The 26349-nt window shown below is 37.5% G+C and overlaps 1 protein-coding gene across 4 annotated transcripts in view; it reads right to left on the bottom strand.

Annotated features, from left to right (window-relative positions):
* Positions 1–26349, bottom strand: part of TRIM37 (tripartite motif containing 37) — a 178125-nt gene that overhangs the window by 95173 nt on the left and 56603 nt on the right. For all 4 annotated transcript variants that reach the window (XM_035026727.1, XM_035026726.1, XM_035026729.1 and 1 more), the window contains 5 exons: positions 22695–22782; positions 20970–21092; positions 19247–19370; positions 18318–18385; positions 3358–3482 (listed from right to left, as the gene is read on the bottom strand). In XM_035026727.1, coding sequence (XP_034882618.1) covers positions 3358–3482; positions 18318–18385; positions 19247–19370; positions 20970–21092; positions 22695–22782 — 528 coding nt within the window. The remainder of the gene's footprint in view (positions 1–3357; positions 3483–18317; positions 18386–19246; positions 19371–20969; positions 21093–22694; positions 22783–26349) is intronic.

Genomic DNA, 26349 nt, shown 5'->3' with positions numbered 1-26349 from the left:
TTTTCTCTTCTCTAGCTTACTTTATTGTAAGAATATAGTATATAATACTTACAACATGCAAAATATATGTTAATCGACTTTATGTTATCCATAAGGCTCCTGGTCAACAGTAGGCTATCAGTAGTTAAGCTTTTGGGGAGTCAAAAGTTATATGTGGATTTTCGAATGCTCAGGGGCCAGCATCCCTAACTCCCGCATTGTTCAAAGGCCAACTGTAATTGAGTAACAAATATTAGATTTTAATATACAATTCTTTATTATTTAACATGGAATGTATACCCTCTTCCATGTCTCCTGTGTAGCACCTACAACAGTACTAAACATATAGATGGTTTTAAATAACACTGTACTTGTTCAGTAACTTTATTCTCCATTGTGGCTCCACCATGAATCATCAACCAATGGAACTTAAAGCAATCCAGTTCCATGAGAACAAAGCTTAGGAACATTCACCACTACCTTTGCACAACTAAAATTTGATCCGTAACTTAATGTCAACAAATGTTGACCTTTCTTATTTGGATCTCTCTCTACTATGCTGATTCAATGCATCAACAGATGAACACCTCCTTCCTGGATACTGCAGCCCACAAAGTGAGTTTCTATTAAAAACTACAGTTAAGTTACAAGTCAAAATTTCCAGTAAGGCAGTAATAAGCTTTACTGAGGACAGAGAGGGTCCTAAGGTGAACTTTATCCATGGAAAGCTCCTTAATTGTCATCCTTTCTTATTTTTTAAATTTTTGGTGGTTTCCTCTTTACTGATGTTCCTCCTACCTTCTTCCCTTGCTCCCTGCCTTCCCAATTTCAGTCCCTTCCATCTACACCCAAAAAAGAAGGTAATGAAAAGGAAGGGATGGTTGGGGTTCTGGGCCACTTGGGCAATTAGGGAACAGAAAGCAAAATAATCACTGGATGTAAGAGAGATTTGACAAGAAGTCTAATGCAGAGGTGCCTGCTTAATGAGCCGCTGCAAGCAATATCAGCATAGTTTATCTATATCTACAGTTCTCAAACTTTAGTACAGGATTACTCAGGATGCCCAAGATTCATTTTCTGGACACCACCACCAGATTGGCAGGGAAGAGGCCTGGGAATCTGCATTCTGGACAAACACTCCAGCTGGTTCTGGTAAGTGATCCATACACCATACTCTGAAATGAAAAACATTTACCTTTAAAACCTACATTTCATTCCACTGGTGATGGAATGGTTCAGAAAAGGTATTCTTTAAAACTGAAATGACTAACCGGTTTATCAAAAAGGCAGCCTTGGGATACTGGTGAACATCCTTAGTTCACCCAAATCTACTTAAAGACAGCAAATACCAAGTCCTTTTAATAATATTCTTAATATTCTTCTTGATTAAAATAGGAGTATTATATCTGGTTTGCTAATTCAGAGAGAAATGAAGACTTATCAGTCAGAACTACCTGAGTTCTAGTTGTCAAAAGAATTTTCCCTTCTGTTTATAGGACTGTGGGTGGTCCAGTTATGCCAGTGATTTTAAACCAGGGGCAGTTTTGCTCCCAGGAAGCATTTGGCAATGTCTGGAAATATTTTTGTCACAACTGTGAAGGGAAAGGTGCTACTGGGATACTGCTAAACATCCTACAATAAACAACATAGCTCCCTCAACCCCACAAAGAATTATCCTGATCAACAATAATGGTTGAAGAACCCTGGCTTGCACTATACAGTCTAGTACCATCAATGCCCTGTGGCCATCATAGGGCATCACATATTAAAGAAAAAAGGCAGTTAACCATATAAACATTTTTAAAACAAAGGTTATTTCCTAAAGGTACCACAGCTCTCAACATACTAGAAAAACCTGGCAATATTCCATAAGCCATCTTTAAAGTCTAAGATGGACAAAAATCTCTCGTTCCAATATATTTTTATCTGAGGCAGTGGTTTAACCTCTCATCATAGGCATCAACTAAGGAAATTTAAAAAGAAAAAAATACAAATGTCTAGTTATACCCAATGTTATGGACTGAGTTGTGTCCCCCAAAATTTGTACATTGACGCCCTAACCCCCAATGTATTTGGAGACAGGACCTTTACGGTGGTAATTAAAGTTAAATGAGGTTATAAGGGTGGGAGAGACCCTAACTCAATAAAGCTCATGTCCTAGAAGAGGAAAAGACACCAAACACTGATCTCTGTGTTTGAGAGAAAAGGTCTTTCCAGGCTGCAGGGAGAAGGTAGCTGTCTGCAAGTCAGCAAGAGGCCTCATCAGAAATCAAATGTCTTAGCACCTTGATCTTGGACTTCTTGCTTCCAGAACTGTAAGAGAATAAACTTCTGTAGTAAGTAACCACCCAGTCTGTGGTCTTTTGTTATGGAAGTCCAAGCAGACTAAGATTTTATTTCAAATGACCTGAGGTATGAGCCAGCACTGGTAATTTTCAAAAGAATCCCAACTGAATATACAGCTAATGTGAGGAACCACTGCTCTAACACCACATGCTGAAAGAATACGCTGTTCAAAAGAATTCTAAGACTGCTCCAAATAAAACTAAAAAGATGCACAGAATGCAACCAACTGTTTCCTCCCACTACCTTTTAGGATATGAAGGTAACATGATGTCACCTTCAGAATCTTTTGGCATTTCATCTGTTTTCTGAGTTTTGCTTCAGACAACATATATGTAAGCAATACAGTCACTGTGTAATGAGATATAAGTAAACTCAAAAGGTAAATAAAAGAATGAACATACTACATCATGGATGGACCTTGAGAGCATTATGCTAAGTAAAATAAGTCAGAGAAAGACAAATACCGTATGATCTCACTTATGTGTGGAATCTCAAGAAGGGGTCAGAAGGTATAAACTTCCAGTTATAAAATAAGTCATGGGGATGTACTGTACAGTATGGTGACTATAGTAAATAACACTGTACTGCATATTCGAAAGTTCCTAGAAGAGAAGATCTTAAAAGTTCTCATAACAAAAAAAATTTTATAACCGTTTATGGTGAGAGATGTTAACTAGACTTAATGACGTGATCATGATTGTGTCGTGACCAATTAATATGAAGTTACTGTCAGTTATACCTCAATTTAAAAAAGTGAACAGATACTAATGAAATTGAATTGGGATCAATTCACGTTCTACAGAAGGTGACACTCTAGGAAGAAACTAACTCCTAATTCAAGCTCCTCTCTTCACAATCAAGTGTAAGTCCACCAGTATTTTTTTAACCAGATTTACATGCACAACTCAAGTTCACCAGACCACATCATTATAAATAACACCCTAAAAAACCATGGAGTTAAGAAAAATAACATTCTTTTGAAACAAGTGTATGTATTTGCACATAAACTTCAGATAAAAAACTATGTCATACCTGGTAAAGTCTGGTGGAACAGGCGTGGTAACAAAGGATGCCATGGGCTTTCGATGAACTTGCTGAAACATCATGAGGATCTCTGAGCTCTTAGATATCAACTCACTCTTACTACAAGACCGCAGCTGTGTGAGGAAAAAAATTGAATAAACAAAATTAATATTTAATGGCATCTCAAAATCCTTAATAAAGAATAAAAACAGAAATTATTTTGGTTAGGGGCGCCTGGGTGGTTCAGTTGGTTAGGCGGCTGACTCTTGATTTCAGCTCAGGTCATGATCTGGAGGCCCTGGGATCGAGCCCCACGTCAGGGTCCACTCAGAAGGGAGCCTGCTTGAGGATTCTCTCTCCCCCTTTCCCTTGTCCCTCCCCACTGCTCGTGTGTGCTCTTTCTCTAAAATAAATAAATCTTTAAAAAAAATTATTTTGGTTATGTGCTGGAAAAAAATGTGAGATAAAAATAGAATGACTTTCAAAGTGTTCTGAGAGTTAAGAAACTACATAGGATCTAGGTTATTTCCATTCTAACGATGAAGTCATTGAAGAAGCGTATTTGATTTTTTTTTTTTAAGATTTTATTTATTTATTTGACAGAGAGATAGAGAGAGAGCACAAGTAGGCAGAGCGGCAGGCAGAGGGAGAGGGAGAAGCAGGCTCTCCACTGAGCAGGGAGCCAGATGTGGGGCTCAATCCCAGGACCCCGGGATCATGATCCGAGTTGAAGGCAGCCGCTTAACCGACTAAGCCACCCAGGCGCCCCGAAGCGTATTTGATTTTAATGCATTTTTCTCTCCTTGAAGCTACCACAGATATATTTTAGACTGGCATAGTGAAGCTATTATGTATATTAACAAACAAACCTCTATAGGTCAATAGCCTTCAACAAGAATTTCTCAAATGGCATTCCAGGAAGGAGAGAAATGTTAAAATGTAACAAGACCCAAACAAGTCTTAACCTACATCAACTTGGAAAACACCACTTTATGTAGTGCCAAAGGTAAAACTGAGAAATTCAACTTTAATAAGTGTGGTAGTTAAAAAGACTTTCTATTCAAGACAACCAATCTGAAGTCTTAATTCTGCCATGCACTAATTATGACTTTCAGAATCTGTTTATCTGTAAAACTGAAATAGTATCTGCTGCTGCTTGCTTGTTACAACAATCATGAAGCCGTAAGTGAGAAAGCTTTATAAACTGTTACAGACTAAACTGTGTCTCCACCAAACTCCTATGTTAAGTTCTAACCCCTAGTAGCTCAGAGTGTAACTATATTCGGAGATAAAGTCTTTAGAGGACACAGAAAGAAAGTAGACATCTGCAAGAGACACCTTAGGGGAAACCAAACCTGCCGACTCTGATCTCGGACTTCCAGCCTCCAGAACTATAAGAAAGTACACTTCTCTTATTTAAGCCTCCTAGTCTGTGGTATTTAGCTATGGATGCCCTATCAAATTAATATACTATCAAATGCCATATAAATGATATTTATAACACTCACTACAACTAGGTTTGTATCTTTAAAATGATGGTTGTTTAAGGGCGCCTGGGTGGCTCAAACGGTTAAGCGCCTGCCTTCAGCTCAGGTCATGATCTCGGGGTCCTGGGATCGAGCCCCACATCGGCTTCCCTGCTCAGTGGGGAGTCTACTTCTCCCTCCCCCACTGCCACCCCTCTGGCTCGTGCTCTCTCACTCTCTCAAATGAATAAAATCTTAAAAAAAAAAAGTTTAAAAAAATGATAGTTGTTTATAGCTCACGAAGAATAATATGACTGGTATCATATGAAAAATATCAAAACTTACAGCTTGTATTCAAATATTTATTGAATGCATATTATAAATATCCTTCCTTGATCCCATTTCCTTCAAAGATAATTCACTGAACTTAAGTTTATTATTGCTATACATGTATTTCCACATTACGTGTTCAGCAATGTTGTTTTTAGACTTTATATAAATACTATCAAGCTATGTCACGATGTAGCCTACATTTTCTACTTACTGCTGTTTGAAATTTGTTTATTGATATTTATAAACCTACTTATTTCAGCAGTTTTAAAGAGAATATCATTGCATGTATATAGCATTAAGTTATTTTTCTCTGTCAATGGACAACTGGGTTGTTTCCCATTCTTCATTATTATAAGTAATTCAGGAGTAAAGACCCTTGTGCACAGTTCCTGTACACAGATGCAAGTTTCTCACATTATGTCTTGATATAGGACAAGAATCCCAACTTTTTTTTTTTAAATCCAGGAGTATGGTGGCTATTTGGGACCCCTTGTCTTTCATATTAATATTGGAATTTTACCAAATTCTGAGAAAATTCATGTTGAAATAAAGATGGAACTACACTTGTAGAATGATATCAAGAGAATCGTACATTGGGAATATTGAACTTTCCCCTAAATATACTGTAGCCCACAAAATGTAATAGGCTACATTACTAAACATAACTATTTTATGTGCCATTAAGAAAAGAAAGTCAATAAATCATAGCTATATCAACTGTTAAGACACATCCCATTTCAAAGATGGTATAACATATATCTGAGATTTAATGAAATACAGGATATTTCTTCATTCAATTCTTTCTTGTTTTATAATAGTGTCTACAAAGATCTTCAACAGGGGTGCCTGGGTGGCGCAGTTGGTTGGCTAGGCGTCCGTCTTCAGTTCAGGTCATGATTGATCTCTGGGTCCTGGGATAGAGTCCCACATCAGGCTTCCTGCTCAGCAGGGAGTCTGCTTCTCTCTCTCCCCACTCCTGCCCCTCCCCACTGCTCATTCTCTCTCTCAAATAAATAAAATCTTTAAAAAAAAAAAAAAAGGTCTTCAATGTATTTTATTAAACTTATTCAAAATTCTGTTTTTATTACTATTATCAATGGGATTTTTTTAAATTAAGTTTTCTAGCTGATTATTCCTGATATATGAAAACACTATTGATTTTTAGGTCTTGATTGTATAACCAGCAACCAAGATTAGCTCACTAAAAAGGTGTAAGTTATATACTTTCTCTGTAGATAACCACATCCTCTGCAAATAACCAATTTTATTTCTTCCTTTCAATATATTTATACTACATTTATTGTCTTAATTTAATACACAGGACTGGGGCCTGGGTGGCTTAGTCAGTTAAGTGTCCAATTCGTGGTTTGGGCTCAGGTCATCTCAGGGTCATGGGATCGAGCTCATGTCAGGCTCCACGCTCAGTGGGGAGTCTGCTTGAGATTCTCTAAAATAAATAAATCTTTTAAAAAGAATACACAGGACCAGTACACTCAGAAATGAAGCAATGATAGGAGGCAACCCTGGATTCTTTATCAGAGAGTCTCAAATTTTATCGTTTAGATTGTTTCCTATAGACCTTTAAAGTTACTGTAGTTCCCTTTTATTCCTGGTTTGCTAAATAATTTGGCCATGAATGAGAATCAAATATAATAATATTTTAAAAATTATTATCCTATTAATTTCTATTTATATATTCATGTGGTTTAATCTCAAGTTATAATCAAGAAGATTCTTCTGATAATGAAACATTCCTTTCATTCCTTTGATTGACCTTGCCCAGGCTTGTTGTTTTTTTGGTGTTTTTTTTGTTTTGTTTTTAAAGATTTTATTTTGCAGAAGCTGCTGGGAAGATGGCGGAGCAGCACGTCCCTGGGCTCACCTCTTGCCACGTGGCTGCCTAGAGAGCACCCACATCGGCATAAATAACCCAGAAAGCAGCCTGAAAACTGGCAGAACAGACTCTCCGCAGCCCGGCATAGACAAGAGGCCACACCAAAGCAGATCCACCCCCTCCGATCGCTCTTGGCAAGATCCCATAAAGCGGTGCCACAAGCCTGGCAGTGCACACGCGGCGCAGACAAGGGCCAGCACCACTCCAAAGTGAGTCCTGCCCCAGCGAGAGGGGAAGATGACCACACACCAGTCTGACTGTGACCCCAGCAGTGGGCTGGGGGCAGGCAGTGGGTCTGACTGCAGGCCCCACCCACCAACAGAAGCTTCTCAGGGGACGACACAGGGACAGTGCCTGCAGTTAGGTGCTACTGCATCTCTGGCAAACGCCTGGTCTGACTCAACTCAAGCCCAAGACAGCCCTGGAGTAGCCCACTAACACCACAGGCACCAGACTCTGCCTACAACAGGCAGAGAGCCATCACAGACAACAGGACTGAAGGCAAGCACATCCTAGCCACAACGGTAGGACACCCCTGGAGCAACACACATAGGAGACAGCCCCTGAAGCACCAGGTTCTGGGGAACAGACATTGCACTGCAGGACCTCTTCTTCATAAAGCCACTACTTTCAAGTGCAGGAGACGTAGCTGACTTTCCTAACACAGAAAAACAGACAACACAAGAGACAGAATGAGGAGACAGAGGAATATGTCCCAAATCAAAGAAGAGGACAAAATCAGAGCAGGAGACCTAAGCGAAACAGAGGTAATATGTGTGATAGCGAATTTAAAGTAACGCTCATAAAGATACTCACTAGAATTGAGGAAGGAGTGCAGGACCTCCATGAGACCCTCCACCAAGAGAAGACATAAAAAAGAACCAATTAGAGCTACTGGCCTCACTAAATGGAAATAAAAATAGACCATCTGGAATAAATAGCAAGAAAGAGGAAGTAGAAGAAGGGATCAGCCACCCGGAGGATAGAGTCATGGAAAGCAATCAAGCTGAGCAGATGAGAGGGGGAAAAAATACACAAAATGAAAATAGACCCAGGGAACTCAGCAACACTGTCAGGCATAACAGTCGCATGATAGGGATCCCAGAAGGAGAAGAGCGAGAAAAGGGGGCAGATTTGTCTGAAGAAATAATAGCTGAAAACTTCCTGAATCTGGGGAAGGAAAGAGAAATCCAGATCCAGGAGGCACAGAGAGCCCCCAACACAACCAACCCAAAGAGGTCTGCACCAAGACACAAAGTAAATAAGATGGCCAAAAGTAGCGATAAAGAGAGAATTTTAAAAGCAGCAAGAGAAAGGAAAGCAGGTACACACAAGGGAAACCCCATATGGCTATCAGTGGGTTTTTCAGCAGAAACTATGGTGGCCAGAAGAAAGTGGCATGATAAATTCCAACTACTAAAAGGAAAAAATCTACAGCCAAGAATACTCTATCCAGCAAGGCTTTCATTTAGAATAGAGGGAGAGATCGAGTTTCCCAGAAAAACAAAAATTAAAAGCAAAACCAGCCATGTCCCTGTCACACACGATGCCATCAGCCTGTGGGTCCCAAATTCACAGTCCAGCCACCCTCCTGCCCAAGTCAGCACGTACGGCCTGCCACCTGCTAAATGCCAAGTCAACACGCCTTCACCTCAGATTGCCAAGGGCTCAAATTGACACTCTTCCCCTCAAATTCCAGCCCCTGTGCTCAAGTTTGTGCACAAAAGTGGGCATAATTATAACAGAATGAAGCAACCCAAACATCTATTTCTGTGGAATATAGAATGGATAAAAGGAGAGTACTAGGCTGAGAACATCAACAAGCACATCAAAAGAACAATACATACAACATGATTCTGGTTAGTTTAAAAAACAAACAAACAAACAAACAAACCTGGGAAGAATAAAACAAGATGAAACCAGAGGGGGGAGACAAACCATGAGAGACTTCTTAAGCATAGGAAAGAAACTGAGGCTTGCTGGAGGGGAGGTGGGGGGGGGATGGGGTAACTGGGTGGTGGACATGAAGGAGGACACGTGATGGAATGAGCACTGGATGTTGTATGCAACTGATGAATCACTGAACTCTACCTCTGAAACTAGTAATACACTATATTGTTAATTAATTCAACTTAAAATTTAAAAAAAGGAACCCCCCCACACACAAAAAAAGATTTTATTTTTAAGTAATCTCTACACCCAATGTAGGGCTCAAACCTACAACTCCAAGATCAAGAGTCACTCCACCAACTGAGCCAGCCAGGCACCCTGGTCTTGCTTCTTTTCATAAATATCCTACTGATTTTTGTCTGCTAGTATATTTTTAAGATTTTGGCATTTCGTTTTCAATAAAACTGAGCTTTAATATTCCTATATTGTTCTTATGACAACTGGTTATTAATGTTACATTGTTTCAAAGAATGGTATGTAGTACTTTTGTATTTGCTAAGAAAAAATTACTTATCATAGGCAATACCTCAAGGCAGATACTTAAAGATTTGGTAAAAAATTTCCATTAGTCTGGGGCGCCTGGGTGGCTCAGTTGGTTAAGCGACTGCCTTCGGCTCAGGTCGTGATCCTGGAGTCCCAGGATCGAGTCCCACATCGGGCTCCCTGCTCAGCGGGGAGTCTGCTTCTCTCTCTGACCCTCCCCCCTCTCATGCTCTCTATCTCATTCTCTCTCTCAAATAAATAAAATCTTTAAAAAAAAAAAAAAAGAAAAAAATTTCCATTAGTCTGAATTTTATGCCTTTTGAAGCAGACTTATTACCAATAAAATTCACTTAATGTTTCTTGTTTAAATTATAGACATTCTATGGGCATCTAGGTAGCTCAGTCAGTTAAGTGTCCAACTCTTGATCTCAGCTCAGGTCTTGATCTCAGGGTCATGAGTTCAAGCCCTGCACTGGGCTCCACACTGGATGTGGAGCCTACTTAATAAATAAAATAATTAAATTAATTATGTACTCTTGAGTGACTCTTGATAATTACAATTTCCTAAAAATTATCCTCTTCATGTAGATTCTACCTCAATAAAGTTGCTCATACTTGTAAAGCACATAAAACACTGTCTGGTATATAGTAAGTACTATGTAAATATTTACTTTTAAAAATTTTTATTATTTAAATTTCTACTGTATTTGTAGTCCAATTCTTCTTCCCAATATAATATTGGACACTTCTTTTTTCTTGATAACCTTGCTAAAATATCTATTTATGTTTTTCAAAGATCCAATATTAGGTATGCGGATACTCCCAACTATTTCACAGCACTCTCTTCCGTGAATTTCATCAATATCTTCACGATTTCTTTCCATTTTATGCTTCTACACTATTGTTCCTTTATTGGCTTGTTCAGTTGAACACCTAACTCATTTATTCATAATTTTCTTAAACTACATTTTAGACTAAAAGTGTCCTAAATATTCCTTAGCTATGTCTGGTTATTTTAATGATTTATCATTTCTTTAAAAAAAAAAAAAAGTTTTTTTTTTATTTGAAAGAGAGAGAAAGAGAAAGCACGAGTGGAGGACAGGGAGGAGAAACAGGCTGCCCACTGAGTAGGGAGCCCGATGTGGGGCTCAATCCCAGGACCCTGGGATCATGACCTGAGCCAAACACAAAAGCTTAAATGACTGAGCCACCCAGGCACCCCAATAATTTATCTTTTTTTTTAAGATTTTATTTATCTGAGAGAGAGAGAATGAGAGAGAGGGAGCACATGACAGTGGGGAGAGTCAGGGGCGAAGCAGACTCCCTGCCAAGCAGGGAGCCTGATGCGGGACTCGATCCAGGGACTCCAGAATCATGACCTGAGCCGAAGGCAGTCACTTAACCAACTGAGCCACCCAGGTGCCCTAATTTATCATTTCAATTGCAATGTCCTCTTTAGCTCAGGAACTATGTAGATATTTAACACCTCAGTGCATATTTACATATATATGATTTTTAAAATAATGCTTTCGTTTTTGATGTCTACCTTAACTATACTTTGGTCACAGAACATGTTCTTTATATAAATTTCTGAAATTTCTTCAGACTTCTATATACCTTAGTATATGATCAAGTATTGAAATGGTTTCATATGGACTGTAAAAGAATATGTATTCTCCATTTCTGGATTCAGGGTTCCACACATACCTTTTAGAGAAAACAACTTAATTTTTTCTTTTCAAATATCCTCTATTCTTACACCTTTTGTTAGTTGGTGCTATCAGTTTATTAGCTATTTAATCACTCACTATAGTGATTTTATCAAAATCTCATAATTCTGTCAGTATCTGCTTTTTATTTTGAGTTTATCCTAGAATACAAAATCATAACTGTCTTACCTACTTTTTAAGGTAGAATGTTCCCTTTTGTCAGTATTACTTTTCATCACTAGTAATGCTTTTCCCCCCACTTTAAATTCCTGATCATTCCCTAGATCTAGGTCTTTTTTAAATTTTATTTTATTTATTTATTTGAGAGAGAGAGCATGAGAGGGCAGAGGGTCAGAGGGAGAAGCAGACTCCCTGTTGAGTCGGGAGCCTGATGTGGGACTCGATCCTGAGACTCCAGGATCATGACCTGAGCTGAAGGCAGCTGCTTAACCAACTGAGCCACCCAGGTGCCCCCCGCCACCCCGATCTATGTCTTATTAAGTAGATCATTGTGGGATTTTTTTTTTAAAGTTCAGATTAATCCATATACTCAAGATAAAAGAAAAAAATACTCAAGGGGCTCCTGGGTGGCTCAGTTGTTGGGCGTCTGCCTTCGGCTCAGGTCATGATCCCAGGGTCCTGGGATCGAGCCCCGCATCAGGCTCCCTGCTCAGTAGGAAGCCTGCTTCTCCCTCTCCCACTCCCCCTGCTTGTATTCCCTCTCTTGCTGTCTCTCTGTCAAATAAATAAATAAAATCTTAAAAAAAAAAAAACTCAATTCAAAAATGACCAAAACAGGGAACAAGAAACTGATAGGACAAACAGCAAGATATTAGACTCAAACTTCACCATATCAATAAGTACAATGAATGTGAACATCCTTAACATCCCCGTTAAAAGTCAAAGATTGTCCAACTGGATTTAAAAGACCAGAACCAATTGTATGCAGCCTACAAGACACAGACTTTAAATATTTAGAAACAAATACATTAAAAATAAAATGTCAGAATAAGATATATCATAAAGATGAAGTGACTTTTTGAAATCAAATAGATTTCGAAGCAAAAAATGTTATGAGGATAAAGAAGGTCATTTCACAGTGATAATGGGAACAATTAATCAAGAGAATACAACAATCCTAGATGTTTAGGACCCTTATAGTATGGCTTCAAAATACATGAAGCAAAAACTGATAGAACTGCCAAAAGACAAGACAAATACACAACTATTGCTGAAAATGTCGACAGCCCTCTCTCAATAATAAAACAAGTAGACAAAAAATTCACAATATAGTAGACCGACACAACGTCACCCACCACCTTAACCTCAAGACATTACAGACTATCAGAAAATCCCCCCAAATATTTGGAAACTAAATAACATTTCTGAAGGACCCATGGGTCAAAGAATAAATCACAAAGGAAAAAAATATTCTGAACACAAATGTCTCAAGTCAACAATGCCAACTTCCATCTTAAGATTTTAGAAAAAGAGCAAATTAAACGCAAAGCAAAAGAAAGAAAACAATTAGATCAAAACAAACATCAATAAAATAGAAAACAAAAACAACTGAGAAAAACCAAAAGCTATGTCTTCGAAAACATCAACAAAAATAGATATCCTCTAGCTAGACCAATCAGGGGAAAAAGACACAAATTACCATTATCAGGAAAGAAAGAGGTGATAACACTGCATTCTACAAATATTAAAGGATAACAAGAGAATCTCATGATTTTTGCACCAATAAATTTGGCAAATTCAAATGAAATAATTCCTTGAAAGACACAAACTACCAAAGCTCACTAAATAAATGAGTAATATAAGGGCACCTGAGTAGCTCAGTCAGTTAAGCATCTGACTCTTGATTTTGGCTCAGGTCATGATCTCAGGGTTGTGAGATTGAACCCACTCTGCACTAGATGTGGAATCTGCTTAGGATTGTCTCTTCCTCTCCCTCTGCCCCTCCCCACCCCACAAACTCGCTCTAAAAAAAATAAGAATAAGAAATAAGTAATATAAACTGCTCTATATCAATTAAAGAAATTAAATTTGTAGTTGAAAACCATTCCACAAAAAAATCAAGGCACAAATGTCTTCACTGGTGAACTGTGTCAAACCTGTAAAGGAACAATACCAATTCTACACAACTTCTTCCAGAAAACTAAAGAGGGCATAGTTTAAAATTCTTTGAGGCCATCATTACTCTAATAATGAAGCCAGAGAAAGATACTTTAAGAAAAGAAAATCACCATCTAATATCCCTCAGGCACAAAAATTCTAAACAAAATCTTACTTAATCAAATCCAATAATGCATTAAAAGGACAATGCATTAACCAAATCAGGGTTTTTATCCCCAAAAGTACAAAGTTGGTATAATATTAAAAAAAAAAAAAGTTAATGGGATGTCTAGGTGGCTCAGTTAAATGTCTGCCTTCAGCTCAGATCATGACCCCAGAATCCTGGGATGGAGCCCTGCATCGGGCTCCTTGCTCAATGGGAAGCCTGCTTCTCCCTCTGCCTGCCACCCCCCCAGCTCATGCGCACGCGCTCTCTCTCTCTCTGACAAATAAATAAAATCTTTAAAAAAAAAAAAAAGTTAATCTATTTAAAGAATGAAAAAAGAAAACCATATGATAATCTCAATACATGCAGAAAAGGAATTTGACAAATCCAACATTCATTCCTAATGAAAATTCTCATCAAACAGGAAAAGAATTCCAAAATCTGATAATGAATATCTACAATAGGGGCGCCTAGGTGGCTCAGCTGATTGAGCATCTGACTCTTGATCTAAGCTCAGGTCTTGATCTCACAGTTGTGGGTTTGAGCCCCACACTGGGCTCCACGCTGGGCATGGAGCCTATTAAAAAAAAAACAAATCAACAATAAACCCACTGCTAACATCATACTTAACACAATACTAGAAGTTCTGGTCAGTAAAACCTGACAGGGAACTAAATAAAAAGCAAATCAAAAAGAAAACTGTCTGTATTCAGAGATAACAAAATTATCTACAGGCAACCCCAGGAATCTACAAGATAGCAACTAGAACCAATAAATTTAGCAAGATTGAAAGATACAGGATCAATATATAAAAATCAATTACATAAGCACAAGAAATCAGAAATTGAAATTTTTTAAAAACACTACTATAGCATCAAGAATTTTGAAATACTGAATAAATCTGACATAAAATGTGAAAAACTTGTATCCTGAAAAGTACAAAACACTGCTAAGAGAAATTATAAGACCTAAATAAATGGAGTCTTCATGAACAAAGACTCAGTATTAAGATGTTACATCTTCCTAAATTGATTTATAGATCCAATGCAATTTCGATCAAAACCCCAAAAGTCTTTGATACAAATTAACAAGCTGATTCTAAAATTCATATAGAAATGCAAAGAACCTGTAATGAAATGCAAAGCAACTCTAAAAAAACAAAGAGCGAAGCTGGAAAGCTAACATTACCTGTTTTATTATAAAGCTATAGTAATGAAAACTGTATAATACTATCATTAAAAATACATAAAGCAATGGAACAGAACAGAGTCCAAAAATATACCAACGTATATACGGACAACTAATTTTTTAAAAAGATGCAAAGACAATTCAGTGAAGAAACGCTGGTCTTCAACAAATGGTGCTGGAAAAAATGGATAACCATATACCAAAAAAATTTTAAAAACTACCCTGGATTCATACCTCACATTAAAAATAAATAAATTCATTAAAAAAGACCATAAACCTAAATATAAAATCTAAAACTACAAGTTTTCTGCAAGAAAACACAGGAAACACTTAGGATCTTGGGTTAGGTAAAAATTTTAGCTATGACACCAAAAGAACAAATTGATAACTTACACTTCATTAAGATTGGAACAGACACCTCAACAAAGAAAATATACAGATGGCAAATTAAGTTCAAGAAAGGATGCTTAACAGGGCTCCTGGGTGGCTCAGTCGGTTAAGCCTGCCTTCGGCTCAGGTCATGATCCCAGGGTCCTGGATCAAGCCCCGCAACGGGCTCCCTGATCAGCGGGAAGCCTGTTCTCCCTCTGCCACTCCCCCTGCTTGTGTTCCCTCTCTCTCTCTGTGTCTCTCTCTGTCAAAAAAATAAATAAAATCTTAAAAAAAAAAAAAGGATGCGTAACATCATTAGTTATAAGACACATGCAAACTAAAGCCATAATAAAATGCTATTACACTCCTATGAGACTAGTTAAAATTTAAAAAATTGAGTATATTATGTGTTGGCAATGATGTGGAGGAACTGGTACTCTCACAGACTACTGATGGAAATACAAAATGGTATGATCACTTCAGAAAATAGTTGGCAGGCACTAAAAAGTTAACCATACACCTACCAATGTACCAAGCCACTATAGCATAGGTGGACCTAAGAATAAAGGAAATATATGCCCATATACAAATTTGTACATGAATGTTCGTTATAACTTTATTTGTAACAGCCAAAACAGGAAGCAACCCAAATGACCATAAACAACTGAACAGAAAAAAAAAAATGCGGCATATGCAATACAATGTGTACACACACACACACACACACACACACACACACACACAAAGAAGGGGTGCCCGGCTGGCTCAGTCAGAAAAGCATGGGACTCCTGATCATGGGGTCATGAGTTTGAGCCCCACATTGGGTATAAACATTACTTTCATAAATAAATATTAAAAAAAAAACCCACAAAGGAACACTACCCACAATTAAAAAGGAAAGAACTAATACATGAAGGAATTGCAAAATAATTTTGCTGACTGAAAGAAGTCAAACAAAATAAGTACATAATATATATGATTCCAATTATAACTCTAGAAAATGAAAATTTATCTATGATAGAAAGCAGACAGGTGGGTTGCCTGGAGAAGCAGGAGGAGAATTTATAAAGAAGTGCAAATAAATTTTGGGAGATAATGAATATGTTCACTATCTTGACTATGGTGACAGTTTTACAGGTATATACTTTATCACAATTTATCAAGTTATACACTTTAAATACATGCCAATTATTGTCAATTATTCTTCAATAAAGCTGTTTAAAAAAAAAAAAAGCACACAGATCCCTAGATCCCTGCCCCTATTCCACCACAGATGTTTAAATTTGTCTCAAAACTCCAGCAGAAAGGTGCTAGTTTATTCTCTGGAGGGGAAAAAATCTCTGGACTAGGGGAACATGCACAATTAAGAATATTAAAGAGAAAAACAAGAGTCTTTAAATAAATATTTACATACTGAATTCTATTAAGCTGTCAGTTAAGTGTAAAGACTGAATAAAAATATTTCCAGACATGCAGTCTTGAAAAATTATTCTGAGGGGCACCTGGGTAGCTCCATCAGTGAAGCATCTGACTCTTGATTTCAGCTCAGGTCATGAAATCAGGGTTGTGAAATCGAGCCCTGTGTCGGGCTCCACACTGGGCATGGAGCCTCCTTAGGATTCTCTCTCTCCCTCTGCCCCCCCACCTCTGCCCCTCACTCTTGCTGTCTCTCTCCCCCTCTCTCTCAAAACAAAGAAAAATTTATCCTGATTAACCTTTCAGGAAAACTAAAGGAGGGTATGTGATACCAAAACAAGTAAGTAAAGCAAGAGAGAGGAAGCCATGGAAATCAGGAAACATGGAATTCAACCCAAGAAATAAGTAAAAAGGGCGCCTGGGTGGCTCAGCCAGTGAAACATCTGCCTTTGGCTGGGGTCATGATCTTGGGGTGCTGGGATTGGCCTGGCACCAAGTCGGGCTCACTGCCTACTGGGGAGTCTGCTTCTCCCTCTCCTCTGCCCCTCCCCCCAACTTGTGCTCTCTCTCCCTAATAAATAAAATCTTAAAAAAAAAAGTAAATGGGCGCCTGGGTGGCTCAGTTGGTTAAGCGACTGCCTTCGGCTCAGGTCATGATCCTGGAGTCCCGGGATCGAGTCCCGCATCGGGCTCCCTGCTCAGCGGGGGGTCTGCTTCTCCCTCTGCCCTCTTCCCTCTCGTGCTGTCTCTCATTCTCTCTCTCTCAAATAAATAAATAAAATCTTTAAAAAAAAAAAAAAAGGAAAAAAGTACATGGAATCCCCAGGATGATAATTAAAAGAATCATCTAAGGAAACAGCTATGTATCAGGCAAAGAAAGGAATTCAAGAATTCCAAAACCAAAAAAAAGACAGATTACTCTATCAACTATTATGTAACACTATACACTTTATTCATTCCCTATGTACTTCATCCCCACCTACCCCATTCTTCTTCTTCTTCTTCTTTTTTTTTTAAAAGATTACATTTACTTATTTGTCAGAGAGAGAACGAGCACAAGCAGGGGAGCGGCAGGCAGAGAGAGAGAAGCAGGCTCCCTGCTGAGCAGGGAGCCCAAGGCGGGGCTTGATCCCAGGACCCTGAGATCATGACCTGAGCTGAAGGCAGACACTTAACCAACTGAGCCACCCAGGAGTCCTCCCACCTACCCCATTCTATGAGGGCAGACGTTTTTGCCATTTTGTCCACTGCTATGTTCTGAACACCTAAAAAAATGCCAGTTATTTATTTGATACATAATAAAAATTTCCTTAACAAATAAAAATGTTAATTTTACCATAAGACTCACTGTATAGGGCGCTGGGGTGGCTCAGTTGGTTAAGCGACTGCCTTCGGCTCAGGTCATGATCCTGGAGTCCCTGGATCGAGTCCCGCATCGGGCTCCCTGCTTGGCAGGGAGTCTGCTTCTCCCTCTGACCCTCCTCCCTCTCATGCTCTCTGTCTCTCATTCTCTCTCAAATAAATAAAAAATCTTAAAAAAAAAAAAAAAAGACTCACTGTATATAATTGGCAATGTTTTATCTCAAAGTCACAACTTAAGTCACAATGTCAGAAGATTTTTATCTTTTATAGATTCACAGATTTCTATGGGCTGTTCCCCATAAAAATAATTGCATTCTTACAAAACAGAATAAATCTTATTAATTTTATCTTGTTCCCAAACATGATGGAGAAAACTTGAATCAGCTGATTCCTATTTCATAAAAATTCCCAATATAGCACACATAGATCTCCCAGTCTTCTGGTCGTACATAATCCTGTCCAAAAAAGAATTTTTTTTAAAGCCTGTTGATAGACATTTATTATTTCATCACCTGGTGCTCCACCTCCTGAAGTAAGGATTCCAAGAGCTCTGTTTCTTGTGTTAGAGATGTCTTCTGACCTATTTAAAAACACAAAATACCAACACTCAGGCTCATTACTGGTTAAGAATGAAATTAACTTTCATTGAACATAGTCAATAACAAGGAATCAATTTCAAGTAAATAAAACTTCACTACAGCTACCCTAAAACATTTTCCCAGAGCTTTAAAAGGTTCAATCTAATATTGTAGTAGCTTTGACAAGGGAATTTCAGAATCAACCCTAACTACAATTTTAGACAAATTGCAATTCAGGTCTGTTAAATTCATCTAGAAATACAATGACAATATATTCTGGAAGGAAATTAACGTTATTGTTTCTTCCAAAGGAATATAAATATCTAGAAAAGTACATTTTTTACTCAATCAACTCTTCTGAAGTAATTCTTTCCCAGAATTTAACTAAGGCTTAAAAAGAGGAATATAGTAAGTTGGCCAGATGTTACACTACATGTCAGCAAAAGGTATGTTCTTTAAACATAAGAATCTGTATTTAAAAAAAAAAGCCAACAGAAATAGTCTCAAGAAGCTGGAAACACACAAGAATAAGGAATTATTATTACAGAATTACTATAGAGAAGGAACAAACTGCTTTACATGTTGGAAAAAAAAAAGATGATGACAAGGCAGGCATGCCTGCCAAATCAGACCATTTTCTTTGTAAATCACTAAAGAGCTAGAAGGATACATACCCATGAGTTTAGCAGAAGTTGTATCAATTCTGTGTACTATTATTTGATACATTTAATAGGTGGAACTTTTACTTTTGAAAGCAATCTTTTCCAAGCCTTATAACAACTCATCAACCTTTACTCTTTTAAGACTGAACCTCAAGGAGGCTCAAAGCACCACATATTCCAACAGCATAGGAAAATACTCACCCATTAGTGTTATGAGCTTATTCTTCAGCTGTGTGTCTAACCGTGCAATCATCATCTCCACTGCATTCCTAATTTCCCGAACACGCTCATCTTTTGCATTTCGAACAGCTTCTACATTTCTTTCCTAGAAGATAAACAGGTAAAAAAAAAAAAATTGAAGAATTTTTAAAACAAAAGCAAACAGACATTAATATAATCACTGCAATTATTCTTAAAGTCAGTTGATTTCCTCTTTAAAAGCTGCAACCCAGGGTGCCTGGGTGGCTCAGTCAGTTAAGCAGCTGCCTTCAGCTCAGGTCATGATCCCAGGGTCCTAGGATCAAGTCCTGCATCGGGCTCCTTGCTCAGCGGGGAACCTGCTTGTCCCTCTGCTTGCTGCTCCCCCTGCTTGTGCTGTCAAATAAATAAATAAAATCTTAAAAAAAAAAAGCTGCAACCCAATAATACTTTTTAAATGCTTATATGTCATATGATACTCACTGCTTTAAAAAATTGTGCACTGAAACGAATCAGGAACAAAACTCGTAAATGTAAACAAAGCTTAATAAAGTACATGTTCTTGTAACAGTGAAAGATATGTAATTAAAAAATATTGGTTAGGTACCATATACAAAACACATACTCAAAGCCCAATCATATCTCTGATAGAAAACCACTTCTCAAAAATAAACGAGTATAATGATGCCAGGTTCACATCATGCAAAACCCTAAAACAAATGAAAAATTTCAAAAACCGTATCTACTCTAGTTTACAAAGTTTTAAATTTTTTCAGAAGAAAAAAAAGATTTTCAAAGATTGCAGAGTACACTGCAGATTTCATAAAAACATACCACCAAAAATAGAAAGCAATCTTTCCTATACTTATTGTTATTACAAATACAAGCAGTGAGAATTTCAACATTAGAACACCCTCCCTAACAACCATATTATGTTGCCAAGAGAAAATAATAGAAAAAAAGATAGTTAGATGAAGTCCATTCAGCTTGTTTATATTCCAAAATTACTTCGTAGGTAGCATATATGTAACTCAGAAACATTACTTTTTGTATAAGAAATGTTATAAAACAATGGTTTGAATCTTGATTCCTGAGAGGGTAAAACGAAGACATCTTAAGTTAGGGATGGTCCTCAAACCTCACTAGTTACAACTATCATTCTGGCAACTTTAAACAAAATATATTCCAAAAGCATATTCGGTGCTTAAATGTTTGAAACTCATCACATTTCCTCAAATAAATACTACAAATGGTAAATACCTCACCAAAGCTGTTTGACACATAAAGTATCTGAAGAGTAGCGTTAAATATTACTCTTTCAATTCTGTAGAGTTCGAATTCAAAACATCAGAAATAGTTCATTCACTGGTAGCAAAAACACTCCCAAAAGCTGAGGGTCCAAAGAACGAATGACTTAATCACTTTGTAAAGTCAATATTGACTCTTTAGGAGTCGGTTACTGACTCCTTGTATCAAACAGCTTATTTAACACATTCATTTTCTGTTTCTACATAAGAAAAGGCAATTCTCTGGCTCCAAATGTGGAAAAGGCCAGGGGTTTGGATACAAATTCCTCAGCTGGTTTGAAGTTGGTGAAACTGACTATAAATAGATCTTACCAGATTCTCAATCTTGATTGCAACATAATTGATGTATTTAATAAAAAAATATATATTACATAGGCTAGACTATAAAATGGATAATGATCTTTCAGTAGCAGTCTTACCACTTCTTGAACTAAGCTGATCAGTTCCATGAGACGCCGACGAAGTTTGGCTACCTCTTCGTTCACTTTAGTAACATGCTGCTCATAAATTTCTGCCAAAGGTTTAAAGGTATGTCCACCATGCTATTTAAATTAATAAAAATAATTTTAGAACATTTTCTTTTATCTCAACCATTTATACTTCTTTATTAACACTTCATGGATGCTAATAAACTGGTAAATATTTTCAAATGAATTTTTTCTGGCTGTCTTTCCTTTGTTAAAATCAATGAGAGCTTTCTTAAAATCATGTGGCCCATATAGGAAATCCTTAAAATTGCAGATAAAGAACTTTAGCAAAACATTTACACTTATCTAGAAATTTGTAGTCATTAGAAAGAACCAAAATCTTTAACCATGGCTCAAACCATCTGACACAACTTTATCTGCCACTCTCTCCTTGGTCAGCACTAGCCTTTTTCATGTTTTCAAAGTTCTTTTCATTAGGCCTTTGCAAAATTAACTCCTTCTTGGGTGCCTGGGTGGCTCATTCGGTTCAGCATCCAACTCTTGATTTCAGCTCGGGTCATGAGATTGAGCCCTCCATCGGAGAATCCCCTGCTTGGGATTCTCTCCCCCTCTCCCACTCTCCCACTCGTGCTGTCTCTCTAAAATGAATAAATCTTAAAAAAAGAAAAAAAGAAACTGCCTATTAACACATAAGTTCTTACTAGAACTGTCTTGTTCAACCAAAGCACCCAACTATGGTCTCTAAGATAAAAAAGATGTAGATTTTTGCATGTCCACTTAAATATGGAAAAGAATGTTTCCATTGCTTCTTACTAAACCCATGTATTTAAGTACTAAATTGTAAGAATTCAATTTTTTGTACTCATCACATTAGTTTTCAAATATTAACAGAAAACTCTCTAAATTGAGCTCTACTCAACCAAGTTGCCTGTCATTCTCTCCCTAAAATATGCTGAAGCCCAAAGAATGATTAATTTTTTTTTTTTTTAAAGTAAGTTCCACACCCAGCATGGAGCCCAACTCAGGGCCTGAGCTGAGATGGATGCTTAACTGACTGAGCTACCCAGGCACCCCAAGAATGATCAATTCTTATTGCTAACAGATATGTCTAGTTGTCTAGCAACTTCTGCTCCCGCTAGAACTAACTCTCCCCACCAAGAACCCATTGTGTTTATTTTCAAGCCTATTTACATTTTTAATTAGGTATTAATTAAACAGACATAACTGTGAAATAAAAAGCTGTTTCCAGGAAAACTAAGTTGAATGTTTTAGACTTGATAAAATGTATGATGCCTTAAAAAACAACTTTTGAATTAGAATGGAAAAAGAAAAAAACACAACGATAAGGATCCAGATGTTTGCATTCATATTGTTTCACAAATATCTAAAGTTGTTGTTCCAAAGAAAACCAAAACTGGAATTGTGGCCAGGACATTAGATCAACTGGCCTTTAATCAAAGATAAGACTTTGATCCTACAACAAAAGATTTGCAAATAAATATTTACATGTTTTCAATTAAAATAATATGTTTCTGTAAGAGGTGCACATTCCTCATCAACATCTCCCACAAAGGAAGGTTGTGGTATGATAGCTTCTACTATAAATCAGATGCATTTAAATTTCATTCTATAAGCAGAGTAAAATAATATTATTCTCTATCTAAATCAATCAAGTATTTCTAGCTAAAAGTAATATGCTAAATATTTTCTGCTCACCATTCCTCCCCAAAGTGCACACTGATGGCAGATACACTTCTTACAAGTCCAGCAAAATACACTAAGTTTTTCATGGTGATTTTCACATCTATATATTATGAAAAGAAAATATAGATTAAATTAAATAAATTAAAATTATAACATAATTACCTCAACAAATTCCTAAGTTTGGGAAACAGGTTAGTCAATTTTAAACAATTATATCTCAGGAAACAATATAAAATGCATTCCATGCTTCTACAAATTAAGCTAAAATAAATCACATGTGGACACAAAATTTTTTTAAGTATTGTTTTCATTAATTTATAAAGACTTTAGAATCGTGAAAAATGCAGACTAATTTCTAAATAAAGTACAAATATAACATTTTCTAGCATCACTATAGATAAGTTCTAACTTACTACATTTTGAGCAAATCACATTATGAGTCTATACCTACATTAGTATGTATGCATATACAAAAATTTGCCCCACATGTGACCAATGCTAACAATAATCAAGACACATGCAACTGTATAATGTAATACCATATCCTCATAAGAAATGAACAACTCAATTTTAAAAAATGAGTTTCCCGGGCGCTTGGGTGGCTCAGTCGTTAAGCGTCTGCCTTCGGCTCGGGTCATGATCCTAGGGTCCTGGTATCGAGCCCCACATCGGGCTCCCTGCTCGGCGGGAAGCCTGCTTCTCCCTCTCCCACTCCCCCTGCTTGTGTTCCTGCTCTCGCTGTCTGTCTGTCAAATAAATAAATAAAATCTTTTAAAAAAAAAATGAGTTTCCCCTTAAATCCACATGTAAAACATGAATATGAACCAAACTGCATCCTCCCAAATGCCTACGTTGAAGCTCTAATGTAAATGTATTTGGAGATAGGGCCTTTAAGGAGGTAATGAAGGTTATATGAGGTCATAAGGTTGGTACCCTAATCCAACAAAACTGGTCTGTCCAAGAAGAGAAAGATACCAGAAGTGTGCACACACAGAGAAAAGGTCCTGTGAGGACACAGCGAGGAAGAGCCCTAATCCAAGTCAAAGAGAAACCAACCCTCATAATACCTTAACCTTAAACTTCCAGCCCCAAAGCCATGAGAAAATATATTTCTGTTATGTAAGCCATGCAGTCTGGGGTGTTGTTATGGCAGCCCTAGCATATAAACACCTTTAGCTTTTATCATACGCAAAATTTAACTCAAAGTAGGTCAAAGACCTAAACATAAGACCTAATCAAAGACTTTGATCCTACAACAAAAGATTTGCAAATGAATATACATTTTGTATGTTCTCATATAATGTAATTCTTAGAAGAAAACACAGGGGAAAAGCTTTGATATTGGATTTCGAAATTATTTCTTAAAGAGGACACCAAAAGCACATGCAACAGAGACAAAAATAAATAAATCGAAATATATAAAAATTTAAAATTTCTGGGGGTGCCTGGATGGCACAGTTAAGTATCCAACTCTTGGTTTCAGTTCAGGTCGTGATCTCATGGTTGTGAGATTAAGCACCATGTTGGGCTCCGAGCTCAGTGAGTCTGCATGAGATTCTCTGCATGAGAATTCTCTCTCCCTCTCCCTCTGCCCTTTTAGCTGTGTGCTCCTTCTCTCTAAAATACATAAATAAACCTTAAAAAAAAAAAAACTAAACTTCTGTACCTCAAAGGACACAATAAACAAAGGGCAATCTATGGATTAAGAGACTGTATTTGCCAATCATATATCTGATAAGGAGTTAATATCCAAAATATATAAAGAACTCCTACAATTCAACAACAGAAAACAACCAAAAAAACCCCAAACACCTGATTAAAATATGGGCAAAGGACGTAAAAGACACTTTTCTCCAAAGATGTACAAATAAATAACCAATAAGCATTATGAAAATCATCCAAATCATCAGATAAATGCAAATCAAAACCACAAGACATTTCCTCATACCCATTAGGATGGCTACCATCAAAAAAATAAAACAAGTGTTGGCAAGAATGTGGAGAAACTGGAATCCTGTACACTGCTGGTAGGAATGTAACATGGTACAGCTGCCACAGAAAACAGTATGAAGGGGCGCCTGGGTGGCTCAGTCGTTAAGCATCTGCCTTTGGCTCAGGTCATGACCCCAGGGCCCTGGGATCGAGCCCCACATTGGGCTCCCAGCTAGACGGGAAGCCTGCTTCTCCCTCTCCTACTCCCCTTGCTTGTGTTCCCTCTCTTGCTGTCTCTCTCTCTGTCAAATAAATAAATAAAATCTTAAAAAAAAAAAAGAAAAAGAAAACAGTATGAAAGTTCTTCAAAATATTTAAAACAGAATTCCATATAATCCAGCAATATCACTGCCGGGGAAATATCCAAAAAAGGGGTGCCTAGCTGGCTCAGCCAGTAGGGTGTGCAACTCTTGATCTCGAGCTCCACATAGAGGTGTAGAGATTACTTAAAAATCTTAAAAAAAAAAAAAAAAAGAAAGAAAGAAAAAAATTAAAGATCTAGAAAAGATGAACATCCATGATCATAAGCAGCATTGTTCCCAAGAGCCCAAAAGTGGAAGCAATCCAAATGTCCATCAACAGATAATGGATAACAAAATGTGATATATATACATGATGTATTATTAATCAGCCTTAAAAAGGAATGAAATTTTGATATAAACTACATTATGTAAAGTCAAAGAAGACAATTGCAAAAAGACAAAACTGTGTGATTTTACTTACATGAGCAATGTAGAGTAGTCAAACTTATAGAAAAAGAAAGTGAAATGGTGGTTGCCAGGGTTGGTGGAAGGAGAAATGGGGAATTATTGTTTAATGGGTAGAGAGTTTCAGATTTGCAAGATGAAAAAGTTCTGGGGCCTAGTATACAATGTGAATATATTTAACACTACTGAACTATAAGCTTAAAAATGGTTAAGAAGTAAATTTTATATAATGTGTATTTTACTACACTTAAAAAAAAAATGGGGGCTCTAGGTAGCTCAGTCGGTTAAGCATCTGCCTTCAGCTCAGGTCATGATCCCAGGGTCCTGGGATTGAGCCCCACATTGGGCTCCTTGTTCAGTAGGGAGCCTGCTTGTCCCTCTCCCTCTGCCTGCCACTCCCCCTGCTTGTGCTCTCTGTCAAATAAAATCTTAAGAAAAAATTTTTTTAAGTTTTCTGTTGCCTATAAAAGAGACACACTGGGGTGCCTGGGTGGCTCACTCGGTTAAGCGTCTGCCTTAGGCTCAGGTCATGACCCCAGGGTCCTGGGATTGAGCCCTGCATCGGGCTCCCTGCTCGGCAGGGAACCTGCTTCTCTCTCTCTCTCCCTCTGTGCTCTCTCTCTCAAATAAATAAATAAAACCTTAAAAAAAAAAAAAAAGGAGACACACTGTTGCATTTCTTAAAAAGCTTCTCATTAGGGGCGCCTAGGTGGCTCAGTCGGTTGAGTGTCCAACTCTTGATTTCAGCTCAGGTCATGATCTCAGGGTTGTGAGACCGAGCACCGTGTCAGGCTCCGCACTCAGTGGGGAGTCTGCTTCTCTCCTCCCTGTCCCTCTGCCCCTCCCCCCATGTGCTCTTTCTAATAAAAGAAAAAGAAAAAAAAGCTTCTCACTAATGAACTACACTGAGTTTAAATAACCTCAACAGGTCTATATTTTCTATTTCTCATAATAAAAGTGTAAAAAAA

This window comes from Mirounga leonina, unplaced genomic scaffold (genome assembly GCF_011800145.1).
Source record: "Mirounga leonina isolate KUSES-001 unplaced genomic scaffold, KU_Mleo_1.0 Mir_200, whole genome shotgun sequence".
In the NCBI taxonomy this organism is placed as follows: domain Eukaryota; kingdom Metazoa; phylum Chordata; class Mammalia; order Carnivora; family Phocidae; genus Mirounga; species Mirounga leonina.
Note: the sequence above shows the minus strand (reverse complement) of the source record. Positions and strands in the feature narration are given on the sequence as shown.